Consider the following 16,259-nt stretch of genomic DNA (forward strand, 5'->3'; position numbering starts at 1 on the left):
AAAATGGTTTTGTGAATATTTTGTGGTTTTCAAAAAAATACTGTAACAAATTTATGTTATGTTCCATTTTGATCAAACTAGACACTGTGCTTCTTAGTAAAATAATGGCTCCCTTTCTTTTTCCTTTTTTTAAAAGAGATTTTATTTGTTCTCGTGAGAGAATTTTATTTATCCCTCTTCAGAGAGTACCAGCAGCGGGGAGAGGGGAAAAGCAGGCTCCCCGCTGAGCAAAGTCTCCTATGTAGGGCTCGATCCCAGGGCTCTGGGATCACGACCTGAGCCGAAGGCAGATCTTAACCATCTGAGCCACCCGGGTGTGCCAGCAACTTTTATTTAAAAAGGTATATATAAAATGTATTTTTTTAAAGATTCTACTTATTTGAGAGAGAGCACAAGCAGAGGGAGAGGGAGAAGCAGGCTCCCCGCTGAGCAGGGAGCAGGATGCAGGGTCCAATCTCAGGACACCAGGACCACGACTTGAGCTGAAGGCAGATACCCAACCAACTGAGCCCCCCAGGTACCCCTATATGAAATATTTTCAATGGCTTATTTCAGAAAGGTTTTATTTTCATTCCTGACTGCTCTCCAGTAAAGACCTTGACTAGGTTTCTTCTGTCCCTCCATTCTTCCCCCCGTCTGAGATGCTGGGAGCACAGCACATGATGTAAGCCGTAGCTCCTCTATTTTCCTGTTTCATTTCTCCCTCATCACAGACCCTCTCCTAAGCCCCCCACACTGCTAGGCATGGGGGGAGGGATAGCTCTGCATGGAGAGAGAAGGCACCTCTGGGTAGATGCCTCAGCTGAGACATAACCACAAACACCAAGCTAGAATGAAGCCATCCTGGGGAAAAAACTTCCCGACCAGAAGAAACTCGTACTTACAAATACCATCAAGTAGCATTCTGATACAACGTATGTCTCGCCTCTCAAAAGTTCATGTTAGGCCACTTTTCTTCTACGAGAGTGACATCAGTATCTGTTTTCACTAATCAAAAGAAATCCAAAGAGGATTTTCGTTTTTATGAAAAATGGTAGGAAGTGGAAACGGGCTTCCGTGTTTGTTTTGCAGCAAGCAATGAGAGCAGCCCCGCAGGCTCCTTCCCCACAACCTACAGCTCGGGATCCAGCGCTTCACCTGTGTCTGGGAACATCTGTGCTTCTCTCAATCATTAGCAGCATGTGCCCTAAGAGTCAGAAAAGCCTAAAAGAGGTTAGTTTTTTGTTCTGGAAAATGTTCAAAAATTTTCCCGTATGGACTGATGATGACTGCTTCTTCCTTTCACATCATTTGGGCTTTATTACAGAAGGTTCAAAGGAACGCTCTGCTCAGAAGCGGGGGAAACGTGCATCCGTTAAGAATGTTATTTTGAAGGGGCGCCTGGGTGGCTCAGTCATTAAACATCTGCCTCTGGCTCAGGTCATGATCCCAGCGTCCTGGGATTGAGCCCCCGGAGGACTCCCTGCTCAGCGGGGAGCCTGCTTCTCCCTCTCCCTCTGCTCGCACACGTGTGGGCACACACACACTCTCTTTCTCAGATGTGAATAAATAAAATCCTAAAAAGAAGAACGTTGATTCCCGATTCGCTTAAATCATTATTGCCAGAGACAGTCCTCATATGAGGGCGGACAAAGCCCCATGTTATTCCTCATGATAAGGAACCAGCATTCTTCCTTTTCCTCTTCTCACTGTACACCGGATGACCTATTCCTTGAAGAAAAGGCTCAGGTCTATCATTAGATCCCACAGTTTAGTTTTACAAGCTTCTCAATTTATAGGCCAGTTTCCTCCTCATATCAAGCAGAGCATGCTATGATCTTAGTAACTGAGAAAACAAAAAGCAAAAAATGTTAGCCTTCTGTCAAACATAAATAGGGTTTAGAAACAATGAGATTTTGAATAAAGCAAAAATTATATATGAAAAGTTAGTGAGATTGGTCATCGTACAAATTAGTCATTTTAAAATAGTGGATATTCTTAAGCTAAGGCAGCTAGAATGTCTGGCATGAACTACTTATATAAAGATTCAATCTTCTTATACATTTAAAATTTTTTAAGACTTACATAGCTTGGTAAGCAAAAACAGTAATTTGGGATCTTCATATACATTTTATTATTTTTCCCATTTTAGCTTCATTAAGGTGTAACTGACAATAACACAGTAACACATTTATAATGTACAACACGATGGCTTGATAAACGCACACAGCGTGATGGGACTCCCACCATCAAATTAACTAATATATCCAACACCTCACGCATTTTTCTTTCTTTTTTGGTGAGAACCTTCAGATTCTACTCTTAGCAAATTTCAGTTATATAGTACAGCATTATCCACCCCAATCACCATGCTGGACATGGCATGTCCAGAACTTAGTCCTACTATAACTGCAAGTTTGTACCTCTGACTAACATTTCCCCATTTTGCCCAACCCCCAACCAACCGCTTTTCTACTGTTTCTAGGAGTTCAGCTTTTTTAGGTTCCACATACACGTGGTATTAGATAGTATTCATCTTTCTTTGTCTGATACATTTCACTTGGCCTAACATTTCCAGGTTCATCCACGTTGTCACAAATGGCAGGATTTCCTTCTTTTTAAAGTCTGAATGATATTCTGAGGTATGTATACATATATACCACATATTTTCTTTGTTCATCCACCCACTGATGGACGCTTAAGTCATTTCCATACACCTTGGCTCTTGTGACTAATGCTGCAATAAACATGAGCGTACAGGTAACTGTTTGAGATACTGATTTCATTTCCTTTGGAAATGAAACAGCTGAAGTGGGATTGCTGGTTCATACTGTCATCCTATTTTAAAATTCTTGAGGAAGATCCAGGCTGTTTTCCATAATGGCTGCACCAGTTATATTCTCAGAGGGCTCCCTCCTCTCTACATCATGCCAGCATTTGGCATCTTGTTTGTCTGGTAATAGAACGCCCTACAGGTGTGAGGTGACAGCTCACGGTGGATTTTGATTTGCATTTCCCTGGTGATTAATCAAGTTGAGCACCTTTTCACATATCTGCTGGTCATCTGTATGTCTTCTTTGGAAAACTATCAATTCAGATCTATTGTCCGTTTTTAAAAATAATTTTTTAAAAGATTTTTTATTTTATTTATTTGACAGAGAGAGAGAGATGCAAGTAGGCAGAGAGGCAGGCAGAGGGGGAGGGGGGAGCAGGCTTCCTGCTGAGCAGAGAGCCCGATGAGGGGCTTGATCCCAGGACCTTGAGATCATGACCTGAGCAGAAGGCAGAGGCTTAACCCACTGAGCCACCCAGGCACCCCTATTGTCCATTTTTTAATTGGGTTATTATTTATTATTACTTTGCTATTGAGTTATATGAATTCCTGATTATTTTGGACATTAACTCCTTACTGAATAGGTAGTTTGCAAATATTTTCTCCTGTTCCACAGTTGCCATTTCGTTGCATTTTGATGCAACGCTGCCATTTTGTTGCCCTTTAGATAGTTTCCTTTGCTGTGCAGATGCATTTTATTTTTATATAAACCCTGTTTAGTTCTTTTGTTGCCTTTGATTTTGTTGTTAAATCCAAAAAATGTCAAGGAGCTTACCCCGTGTTTCCTTTCAGAAAACAGTTTCAGGTCCTATGCTCAACCTTTTATCTGTTTTGAGTTGAGCTCTGTGCAGGGTATAAGACAGGGATCCAGTGCCATCATTTTGCATTTGGATATCCAGCTGTGCCAATTTACTACAATCCACTCCCTCCTACTCCTAACTTAATGTTGACAAAATACTGAATTTTTAGCTCCCACAGATCCATTTAATCCTCTGTTCCTTCGTACAATTACGGTGATATGTATTATATCTATATGTTAAAATGTTTTATTCAATCTTGTGCAATTTAAGCACAATAAAATATATTCTTATAGCCTTTTGTATGTACCCGTATATTTACATTTTATTTAAAGCTACCATTTCATTTCTTCCTGTGAATGTGAGTTACCATCTGGTGTTGCTTCCTCTCAGCCTGAAGGATTTCCTTTAGCATTTCTTTTGACGCAGCAAGAATTCTCTCCATCTCTACCTGTGAATATTTTTATTTTGATCTTTTTGCAAGGATCATAGTTCATGTTAGCTCTCGTTCAACTTCTGAAAACTGACTTATGTCATGTATCTCATCGTTTTATACTTACATACTGTGAGAAGGTTAATCTGTTGACAATTAACCCAACATAGCCAAAGTTGAAGGCTTAAAGTATTTCTGCATTCTCAAACACGCATTCAACAAATATTCATCAAGTACGTAACATATATTATTTTTAGCCTTAATTTTGCAAGGTAGGAAGAGAAAATTAAATTAGTAAGTTTTCATATCCACTGTGGAGAGCTGAGATACACGGTCTGATTGCTTTACTCTAAAAATACTATACCGATGCTACCATAATTCTTTATCACATGTCAAAAATGTTCATATACTTATAATTTTGACTTTCTATTATATTCCTCTTTTTCCTGATACTTTATTTTCAAATTATCTAATTTAGATAAAATAATATGCTCATGAAAAGTAATGAAACAATATTAAAGAGATTTTATAATTCACGTATTTTACTAAAAGGCTGATTTTGCTCTAATTATTCTAAATTAGTGAGGCTAAGTCATCTGAAGGATACAATACAACACATTCCCAATAGGTTAGCTCAATCATGTTTTGGTTTTCTAGGGGGTACAAAAGTTTTCGGGTTGAGGTATACATAGTTTGAATCACCAACAACATTCGCACACTTCAGACTGTGGTGGATTCTAGTATGCTATACGTATTCCTTCCTCACGCATTTTCCCCACTCTTTCCTCAAATTGCTTAGTACAACTGGTAGGCTACGGCACAGAAAGAACACTTCCATGGCGTGTTGTATTGAAACCTATGGTTTCAAGTGTAATCTGATTTTCCAAGCTATTACAGTATCATGCTGAACATCACAGCAGATAATTCAAAAGGCCAGTGATTGCAAAGTATGAAGTCACATGCAAATTTATGTCTGATGGAAAGCCCTTCCAGAATAGAGAGTCAGCGGAGAGAACTGAGATAACTTAGGGTAAGGAAAATTTCAAAAGGTCATCAACTTTCTTAGTTTTGACTACCGCATCAATCCGTTCACCGTAAGGTAGCCAGACTTCAATAAAAGCTACATCAGTCTAAGTCCCTTATAAATTCTTACACCAATCAGTTAATAAAAGTAATAGCCTGAGATACAAAATTGACATGTAACCTCCACCACTATTTTACAGAACAGAGCGTATCCCCATGTCACTGAGGCACTGGCAGTTTCTGTGCCCAGGACAGTGAGTTCACGAGGTATTTAGTGGCTTTCCCAGGAGCTGTGGGAGCAGGGCAGGGAGTACACAGGGCACGTCCTCACTTTGAAGAAGAACCATTCCTTGTTATAATAGTGGGTGAAAGCGAAAGACCAGTGAATTTTAAAATGAACAAAAGCTAGTTTCTAAGCTATGGTCTGCCTTTCTTAATAATAACAATACGGTTCTTTAATACATCTATTTCACAATGGGCCATAACAGTTTCAAAATCTTAACTATGAAACAATCTTCCCATTTTGTATTGCTCTTTATCAAGTTCTTGCCAATTTCTAACTTTTTTTTTAATACAATCTCTTTGTCAAATTCAGTACTCATCTAGCTATTTCTACCTAATTTGCTGTCATGAAGTGATCTCCTCCTCCTCTGAAATTCTCTAGGAAGGGTCTACATACTTTGTCATTTAGAATATTTAGGTTTGCAGTAATCTTATTCATGATTTTTTCAAGACCTCATTCAGGAATTCTTCCCTGACTAATCATTTTCTTGGAGTGTGTTTTCCTTTAAACTTACATATACAATTTAAATTCCATCAGCAGCTGGAGAAACTCAAGCAAATTCATCTATTTTGGCAGCGCATCAGCTGACCAGCTGATGAAGTGGGGACATTGCGTATTTCAGTTGGGAGCTACAAGAATCAAATTCATTGTCTATGTTAAGCCCCAGGACCGTTTTTTACAAACTTTGAAAAATAAACAATAAATGATAATAATTACAGTAATATTGCAGAAAAACCCACTCTACAGTCTAAAGAAATGATACCTAGTGCACTCACTTGTACTATGGAAATAAATGCTTGCGAGACATCATGTTCTTCTGCAATATAGTTGAAAGCTCGCCGAAGAGCAACGCCGACGTCATCTGCTCCATCAACTTCGTCATCTGTGTTAACAATGAACACAAAACCAATTCTGGGAAAAGAAGGGTGAATAAGGAATGTCACAATTGCCCCTTGAATCACAACCAACCATGATTTTTCAAATTACTAGACTATAACATCTAGAGAGAGTGTGTTAATAGGGGGGATGAGGGAGTATTATAATGGAAAGGTTTGATTCGTAATGTCTAGTCACCAACATTCGCCTAATGGATTCCTCCAAACTGTCAAACTCTCTCTGGTGGTGAAATTACTAAATGACCATGTTTTTCCAGAAAAATAAAGGGAAAGTATACTCTTAACACAACCTCAGGGAAATGGATCCACCTTTCAGCACCCAAAGTGGTCAGACCATTCTCTCAGGAAATGAACGTGGTTAACGAGATGACTCAGCAGTTCTAACAAGTCTATCATAAAGGTCAGTGATGTTTCACAACACGCCATGTTGTGTCAGGCGTTAAAGACCACCACTGCTTTCACTTCCACGTGAGTACTCTGCGGTACAACATGAACATCACTGCCTTTCCTTCAGTCGAACGTGTTAGTGTTATAAATTGACAATTACCGAAGAGGAATTTTATGGTAATAGAAAAGTTCAGCAAGTTTTACAAAATCCAAGGTATATCCTTGAGCAGGATCAATAAACAGCACCTAAAAGAAAGCATACAGTTTATAATCACTATTTTGCTTAAACATTTTGAAATTTTCATGAAATTCAACTTTAGTCTAGTTTCTGTCACTAAAAAGTACGAAATTCAAGGTGCCATCTTTTTCTAAAGAAATGTCCAGCAATTCTAAGGAATTTTATATAAGAAGGAATTTCATAGGTAATAAAGGATTTCTAAAAGCTGCACATCTGAATAATACATGGAATTTAATATGAGATCACTCACCCTTTTTTTTGAAGCACAGCACAAAGTAAATTTTTTTAATAACAAGTGAAATACCTTATTCTAAATGTGCATTGGATTTTCTGTAATTTTTAAAAAAAAGATAGTAACTGAATTTTGAAAAAAATAGCATTAATATAACTGCTCGCTCTACACTGCTATAGGAAATAACATATTCATTTTCTTTGTGGGGAAAAAAAAAAAGCCCTAGCTAAGAAATTCCGCACATTTCACAGTTGTATCACAGGTTATTTAATATTATAACAATGAACTCATATGTGTAGATGATAAAGTGATATTCACACATTTTCCCTGAAATGTACTAAACTTTAATCTTTAATTAGTTCTTATTAGTTCTAGAAGGAAAAAAGTTCAATCAACTTCCTTTCAGGAAATATGACCATAACTCATCAATTTCATATCGGAACTACAAAAGCACATCTAAGGAGGAGGCAGATTTTGTGGCATTGCTGGCTTTGGATGTCTGGTCGGCCATGCCACCGCACACTTGCCGTATCAGGCAAGTATCTTCCTCCGTGTTACACAGATGCCTGTTCACCAAGAACAGGATAATCCAAAAAGAATGCTGATACCTTCATAAAAGATGTACACAAAATGTCATATAAAACTCACCAAATTATGAAAATTACGCCTTACGGAAGGTATAGTTCCAGGGAACACGGGCTTCAGAAGCTCCTGGCAACTTGCAGGCCATGCGACATACAATTCATCATTTTCTAGGTCATTAATCCACTAGAGAAGAATCCAAAAATCTGTGAAAGCTATATAAACTAATATTTAAATCATTTCCAAAGCCAGTTTTCACTCTTTCAAAGTAAAAATACACAGAAATTTCTATATTTCTGAATAAATATAAGAAGCCAGTTGAATATTCTTTAAATTAAGGAATATATGATGTGCATCAATTTTATATTCCCATGGTCTTTTAGATTAAGCCTGACCCTCCTTCCAGAACAACTGACTTCTATTCATGTTCGGCTTTCATATTAAAAACTGTATAGAAATTACTCTCCATAAACCATGTGGCAGAGACTGTTTATCTTAATTATCAACCTATAGGTCCTCCACCTCCCTTCTCAAATTTTAATGCTCAGACATAAGGAAAATGAAACATGACACCTTGAATGTTCGATTCTAATCAAGAACTATTGGTTTCTACTAGACTAAGCTGCCTGCCTGAAATAATGGTAAGAGCTGGGAAGACATAAACCACTGTTTAGACACATGGAGGTAGGGTCAACCAATTATCAAGAGTCAACGAGTTACAAGGCAGGAAGCTTGGGCTGAAGTCAGGAAGCTCCATTCCATCCCTAGGGACATTTTCCAAATTGCAGCCTGGAAGAACTCATTCAAACAGAAAGTGACAGTCATATTGGGCTGCAAAGACAGGAGTCAAAATTAGGGTTGTCTAAATGGTAAGAGTTGAGGGGGCAGGGAAATCCAGGAGAAGGGGCAGTGCAGGGAAGAAATCACAGTTCCTCTCTCTATATAAATTCCTCTCATTTGCTGACTAGGAGCCTGCACGTACCCATGGCAACAGCCCGGTCCCAATACCATCAAAAAAATAAAAAAATTAAAAAAATAAAAAGAAGAGCCAGGAGGAAACAGACACTGGGACTCTGAAGCTGTAGCCACGACACAGTAATGAGACAGAAGTTGAAGTGTGAAGTGCTAAGGCTTTGGCAAACGCTGTTCTTTAATTTGAGAAACCGACAGGGCTAGCTGCCAGGTGTAAGACACAAAGAGGAAGAGCTCCCACGAAGCCCAGAAACGTGTCTCGGCCAAGCCAGGTGAGGTTTGGTACTCGGGCTGCCGGGGCAAACCTGACAAGCGTTTGCTTCTGTAACTTTGCAGAGGCAATGTCAGGCTCCTCTCAAAAACTGCCATGCAAAAAAAAAAAAAAAAAAAAAAAAAAAAAAAGGACCAAATATTAAAATACAAGAGAAAAAGCAGGCAATACAGAGGGACTTAGACAAGGACTTTAAAATAATTATGATTATTATATATATATCTTAAAAAGAACAAAAATAGATGGAAAATGTTAAGAGAACTAAAAATCCATTACAAGAAGAGCCAAAGGGATATCTAGATTTTAAAACTCTGTAATTAAGAACTATAAGAACTTTTTTTTTTTTTACAAAGATTTTATTTATTTATTTGACAGAGAGAAATAACAAGTAGGCAGAGAGGCAGGAAGAGAGAGAGGAGGAAGCAGGCTCTCCGCTGGAGCAGAAAGCCCGATGTGGGGCTCGAACCCAGGACCTGGGATCATGACCTGAGCCGAAGGCAGCGGCTTAACCCACTGAGCCACCCAGGCACCCCATGAACTGTAAGAACTTCTAAAGAAGATTTGACTGCAGAGCAGACATGGAGGAAGACAGTGATCAGTCCACTGGATGACAGAGCAATACAGAGTATATTAACTCAAGTGGACAGAGAAAAGAAACATTGCAAAATCAGAACGAAGGGTGAGAGAGATGAACGACAGAGGCATGCGGTCTAGCGAGTGCTGCTGACCATCCCAGAGGAGAGCAGAGAGAGATCCGTGGTGCCCAAGAAATCAGGCGGCCTCTGCGGTGGTCCAGACATGAGGTTTTGGGGAGTATTTAACCATGTCAGAAGCAGGGGCTTCAGAGGGAAGACTGAAATCGCCTCGCACAGGCCCAGAGACTGAACTGCCCATTTTTTACTGTCAGGTAAATTTACAGAAGCAGCAACGCTAACTGGAAGAGCAGCCTCCCAGAACTGCATGCAGAACTGGCTGGCAGTGACATGACACTCCAGTGATCTACTGCCATTTGTTTTGTTGGCCATGCTCTGGCCTTTGCATCTACCATGCTACCAAGACACTGAAGAAAAGACTTCGTCATTAATAGATTAGAACGTGTAAGACATTCTCTTCACTGTCCAAGGAGCTACAAAGTTTAGCAGATGGACATAAGATGGGTCATGGTGTTAGTGGATGACTTTCTGAGAGATGCAAATAACTTAAAAGATGTAAAATTGACATCTTTTGGATTTTCTCTAGGGAGTGACATCAGCTAAAATGGCTGAGTAAGGAATTTCAAAACTCCACCCTGACACAAAAGCAATAAGAAACTAGAAAATCGAGGGGAACTCAACATTTTAAGAACTATGAAAACTAACCAAAATCGAAAACTTGCAGCAACCTTGAGAGCATTTATTCAAGAAAAATGACTGAGTCTCAGTCAGAACTGTGAGATATGTGGTGTGAAACTTATCCTGGTCCCATCTCGTGCTCCTCAGCTTATCAGTAGCCTTGACAATGACAGCTCCAATTCCAGTATCAATACTGGAAAAAGCAGAACAGACCACATTCTGAAAGGATTTAATTTTTGTTTGAACTGCCTGTTGACTCCCCAAAAAACCCACTAAAAAGGTTTGTCTATATCCTAACTCATACCAGTGTTAGAGCTGCTACCCCATTTTTGTGGAAAATAATTACCGGCAAATGCTTTAGTTGCTCCTGCCTGCAGCAACAGAAAACCCTTGGGACGAAAGGAGAGCAACCAAAATCTAATGAGGAAAGCCTGGGGACCAAGATGTTTTGGGAAACAGGGCTTTGAGAAGTTCTGAAGTATTCCTGGGATTCTAAATGGTCGTGCACATGCCCAGGGAAGACTGAAAAGCCCCAGGTTCCTTCCTCTGGTTGACTCTGAAGCTCTGTGTAAGCAACAAGTGAAGGCTGAGGCGGATGCAAGCTGCCTGGCTGAGGATCCGACATGGGCTGCTTCCCGTGTGTCCCCTCCCCCACCACAGGTCATGTGCCACACAAACACACAGAGCCCCTATGCAAGACTGGGAGTTCTGGGGTCCAGGCATTTAAGTAAATCTCTGTCTCATACTGAGTAGATGACTAGGCAGACTAACAGACTTCTGTGGCCACACATAAGAAAGAACACAGGCTTTACAAAATTAGTTCAGAGAAGTCACTCAACAAGTAACAAAAACAACAACAAACAGCAACAACAACCCCAGGGAAGGTGAGAATCTGACTTGTAGAAGTGCCATACTGTAATATTCAAAATGCCCGGTTTTCAATAAAAAATTAAGAGGCACTGAAAAATCCTAAAACAAACATAAGAAAATAATTCTATTTACAATAGCAACAGGAAGGATAAAATACTTAGAAATAGGTTTAACAAGTATGAGACTTGTATACTGAAAGCTACAAAAGCTACATCACCTAAATAAAGAAGATGTGAATGAATGGAAAGACATCCCATATTCATAGATCAGAAGACTCAATTTATTAAAATGGTGATATTCCTTAAATTATCTATGTATTCAATGACATGTCAATAAAAATTCCAACTATCTTTTTTTTTCCAGAAATGGACAAGCTGATGCTGTAATTCATAATGAAAGCAAGAGTTGTAGGACTGCCAAGGTAATCTTGAAAAAGAACAAAATTGGAGGACTCACAATTCCCAATTTCAAAACTTATTCCAAAGCTACAGTAATCACTGTGGTGTTTGCATAAGGGGATGAGATAGATCAATGGAACCAAACTGTGAGTCTAGGGGTAAACTCAGTGTCTGTGGTAGGGCCCACTGTCAGTAGCAGTTTGCATCCTTAACCTAGATAAAGAAATCATTTCCTCTCCCTGTGCTGATTGGGGTTTATCAGTTTTGAATCTTACCACTGTCATCTTGGTGACAAAAATGAAGAATTAGAATTGTTTTGAGAGAATGACAAATGGCTAGGGTGACTTGGGAAATTTCAGGAAAAGGAAATCAAAGAAAATGATCATAAGCACCTCAGGAATATGGCTACAGCATGGATATCACAGGGCAGAAAATGGAAAGCTGCCACTAGGGGCAGGGTAATTTAGGTGGAATATGACCGAAGCCCCCTCCACTGTGGGTGGCCTGGCAGAGAGGACTGAAAAGCAATTATAATCCAAAGGAGCCAAACATGCAATCATATGGTTGTTTTTACTGACTTTAACGAAATAAGAGAAACCTGAGGTACTGTGGCAAGGCTAGAAACAGGAAATTAAACTACATAAAATTTAAATTGTGTCTTCTGATATCTGGAACAGAGAAACCTAGAATGGCTTACCAGGGATGGGAGAATACCCAATGACTCTCTTGAGTTTTTACTCAACTGTTGTGCAACTTTTAAGAAAAAAACTGCCAAGGTTTGTTTTGGGGGAGGGTATAAATTCAGAGGTCAGAAGTAATGTAACTCAGTGACCCAGCTTTCTCTGTGAAGACAAAAAGTGGAGAGACAGATCCAGGGGGAGAAAAAAAATTAAAAGCACAGTATTGCTTTCATTCTTGAATAACTCTGTTTTAGCATTAAGATAGCCAACAGATTTTCTGACTGCTTCCTATGTGATGGGACCTGATGGATGCTGAGGATATCTAACCAAATCCTGGTTTTTGTGCAGCTTACAGTCCACTGGAGGAAGATTCTACATAAACAAATAAATGCATATCATATTGGGTGGTGGCAAATGCTATGAAGCTGAAGTGTGAGGTAAGTGCATTGCTGCTCTAACAGACCAAGGTGAAAAGAGTGCTCAGAACTCAGGGCTCTGCATTTTGTGCAGTTAATTTTTTTTTTAAGTAGGCTCTGTGCCCAGTGTGGAGCCCAACATGGGGCTTGAACTCATGACCCTGGGATCAAGACCTGGGCTGAGATCAAAAATAGGATGCTCAACAGACAGGGCCACCCAGGTGCCCTGTGTCAATTCATTTTTTTAAAGGAATCTAGAGAATAAAGTGTCACATATAATTATCTATGGAAAGCAGGCACTTTCCAAGTGGAAAAGCAAAAGCATTTAATTAAGACTCAAAACTTCCGTTAATAGCATGCAAAAAAAATAGATACTTGAAAAATTAAGCTATTATTTAGTCTTAAAAAAACATAAAATTCTGATACATGCTACAACATGGATGAACCTTGACAACAGTATGTCTAATGAAATACACCAGGCAGGAATGGACAAATACTAAGTAATTTTACTTTTATGAAGCACTTAGAAAAGGCAAATCCGTAGGGACAGAAAGCAGAACTGAGGTTACCAGGGAGCTTGCAGAGAAGGGAGTGGGGAGTTACCGCTTTACGGGTATAGTTTCTGTTTGGAATGATGAAAAGACTCTGGGAAAATGGATCCTGGTAATGATTTTACACTGTGTATGTACTTAATGCCAGCAAGTCACATACTTAAAAAGGTTAAAAGGGCATATCTTATGTTATATATATTTTACCTCAATAAAAAAAATTACTTCCCGACACTCTTATCGAGAACACCTCCTCAGGCATCCAAGAGCTGGGCCAGGGTCAGAGCCCTTACAGCAGAGCAGTGGGGGAGTGCACCGGGTGTGGGTGATGGGGGCCGCAGCAGGGCTGCTCCTCCCCCACAATGACTGGCCTCTGCTGCCAACCTGGGAGGACCAGGATGTTACTTTACAAATGGAGCTGCAAAGTTTCCTTATAGATGTATTTCTTCTCCAGAGTAGTCTTGAAACTCACTGCCCTCCTTTCCTTACCATGGCCCATGCTCTCAGTGCTCTTCTACGAATGCTTAAAATTAAGCATAAGTGCTTAAAATAAAAGTCCCAAAGTATTAAGATTACTAACACAGTCATTTCTTTTTCTGATAAAACCTTTTTAGAGGAGATGTTTGTTAATTGAGCTTAAAGATACCCAAGTTAAAGTAAACTCCGGCCAATGAGAGAATATGCTCTCAAGAGCAGGAAAACAGTAACAATGAATATTTATAACGAGGCACTTGGTGCTCCGGAAAATACAGTGGTAACTAATTCAGAACTTACGTAACTTGTCCTGAGTCTAAGGTCTTCATGACTCAGGGAATATACAGCATTTCATTAGTGATGTTATCCTTCCATGATTACGGAACATTTCCAAGACTATCTTTTAAATTTTTATATGAGACAATTAACAAGATGGTCAGAGATGTTTTTTCCCTTTTTTTTTTTTCTGATCATGTAAGTCATACATACCCATTGCTAAAAATTTGGAATTTTCATGAGAGCATGAAGAAAAAAACCCAACTACCTATTAAACCATATCACCCATTAATAAGAACATTTTATTTCATTTGGATCTTCTGTCCATCTTTTCACATGATAGTATCATGTAATGTAGTTCCGTAATTTCTCACTTAACATGGAAGAACAGCCACTGGTCCATGCTTCCATGGACGCATGGCTATAAGCATAATTCTGATGTCTGAATAACACACCTGAGCACAGGGATATACAATTTATAATATTTCTGTTATATATGTAATTCATTTCTATTTTGTTTTAAGAATACGCAGTGATGATCGTATCTTTGGGAATGAATACTTTTCTCCATTTCCTACTATTTCTTGATAGTGGTTTCCAGTGAAATTACTTAGATCAAAAGCTGTCAATGCTGGAAGGACGCCATAACCATGACTGCTTCCAAGTCTGCTCCAATTTCTACTTTTTCTGGGCGTCCTTCTATGCTTCTGCATTTCCTCAGTTAAGCTGCAGGGTTTTTTTTTTTTTAAACTGGTTATTATTAGTAGTAAAGATATTAATTTTTATGTTAATATGAATAAATCACCATGTCCTCCAAATGGTTTTTGGAAATAAAGCTTTTGATCTGCTTACTATCACTTCAAACCTATTCTAAGGTCTTATTGATTAAAATGTTGTTTTGGAGGAGTTTTACTTATATAATCTGCCATGTGATTATTTTCTCATTTCTAATAGTTATACCTTTTATACTAATGGTAAATCAAAACGGTGATATGGACATATTTATATTGATTATGCTGTAATTAGAATGCTCTCAGAGTGTCATTGTTAAAAATTACGTTTTATGTTGGTTTGAGATACATATTTACTTATTTGTTCAAAGAATATTTATATTTATTGAGTACCTACTAAAACCAGGGACTGAATGGTGAGGAAAAAAATGTATAAAATTCCTACTTTCAAGATGTTTATATAGTCTAGTAAGAAAAAAAGACATCCAGAATGGCTAAAATTAACAAGTCAGGAAATGACAGATGCTGGCGAGGATGCGGAGAAAGGGGAACCCTCCTACACTGTTGGTGGGAATGCAAGCTGGTGCAACCACTCTGGAAAACAGCATGGAGGTTCCTCAAAAAGTTGAAAATAGAGCTACCCTACGACCCAGCAATTACACTACTGGCTATTTACCCTAAAGATACAAATGTAGTGATCCGAAGGGGCACGTGAACCCGAATGTTTATAGCAGCAATGTCCACAGTAGCCAAACTATGGAAAGAACCTAGATGTCCATCAATAGGTGAATGGGTAAAGAAGATGTGGTGTGTGTGTATATATACACACACACACACACACACACACACACGTGTGTGTGTGTATATATGGTGTATATATATATATATATATATATTTGTGATATATATATATATAAATATATATAAAATGGAATACTATGCAGCCATCAAAAGAAATGAAATCTTGTCATTTGCGATGATGTGGATAGAACTAGAGGGTATTATGTTTAGAGAAATAAGTCAATCGGAGAAAGACAATTATCATATGATCTCACTGATATGAGGAAGTTGAGAGGCAACATGGGGGGCTTGGGGGGTAGGAAGGGAATAAATGAAACAAGATGGGATCAGGAGGGAGACAAACTGTAAGAGACTCTTAATCTCACAAAACAAACTAAGGGGGGCCGGGGGGAGGAGGGTAGGGAGAGGGTGGTTGGGTTATGGACACCGGGGAAGGTATGTGCTATGGTGAGTGCTGTGAAGTGTGTAAACCTGGCGATTCACAGACCTGTACCCCAGGGGCTAACAATACATTATATGTTAATAAAAAATAAAAAATTTAAAAAAAAAGAAAAAAAGACATCAAAGAATCACAGGAGAAAATTATAAAATTATAATAATTCACTGTGCAAAGTATATGGAAGGACTGGTAGTTCTGTAACGTGATAGAAATGCATGTATACATATACACACGTGTGTGTGTGCGCGCACATGTGTGTATGTTGGGGGGTAAGGTTAACTCAGCTGGCCAGCTTGCTCACACCTTGCATATTCCCTAGGAGGACCTGCTTCTGTGACAAAGGTTCTAGGTTGGCTTCTGAGAACTCAC

The 16,259-nt window shown here is 39.0% G+C and overlaps 1 protein-coding gene across 3 annotated transcripts in view; it reads right to left on the reverse strand.

Annotated features, from left to right (window-relative positions):
* Positions 1–16,259, reverse strand: part of UGGT2 (UDP-glucose glycoprotein glucosyltransferase 2) — a 194,996-nt gene that overhangs the window by 91,553 nt on the left and 87,184 nt on the right. For all 3 annotated transcript variants that reach the window (XM_047720254.1, XM_047720253.1, XM_047720256.1), the window contains exons 13-15: positions 7,750–7,869; positions 6,792–6,877; positions 6,125–6,260 (exon numbers count right to left, since the gene is read on the reverse strand). In XM_047720254.1, coding sequence (XP_047576210.1) covers positions 6,125–6,260; positions 6,792–6,877; positions 7,750–7,869 — 342 coding nt within the window. The remainder of the gene's footprint in view (positions 1–6,124; positions 6,261–6,791; positions 6,878–7,749; positions 7,870–16,259) is intronic.

The sequence above is a fragment of the Lutra lutra genome, chromosome 3 (genome assembly GCF_902655055.1).
Source record: "Lutra lutra chromosome 3, mLutLut1.2, whole genome shotgun sequence".
NCBI lineage: Eukaryota > Metazoa > Chordata > Mammalia > Carnivora > Mustelidae > Lutra > Lutra lutra.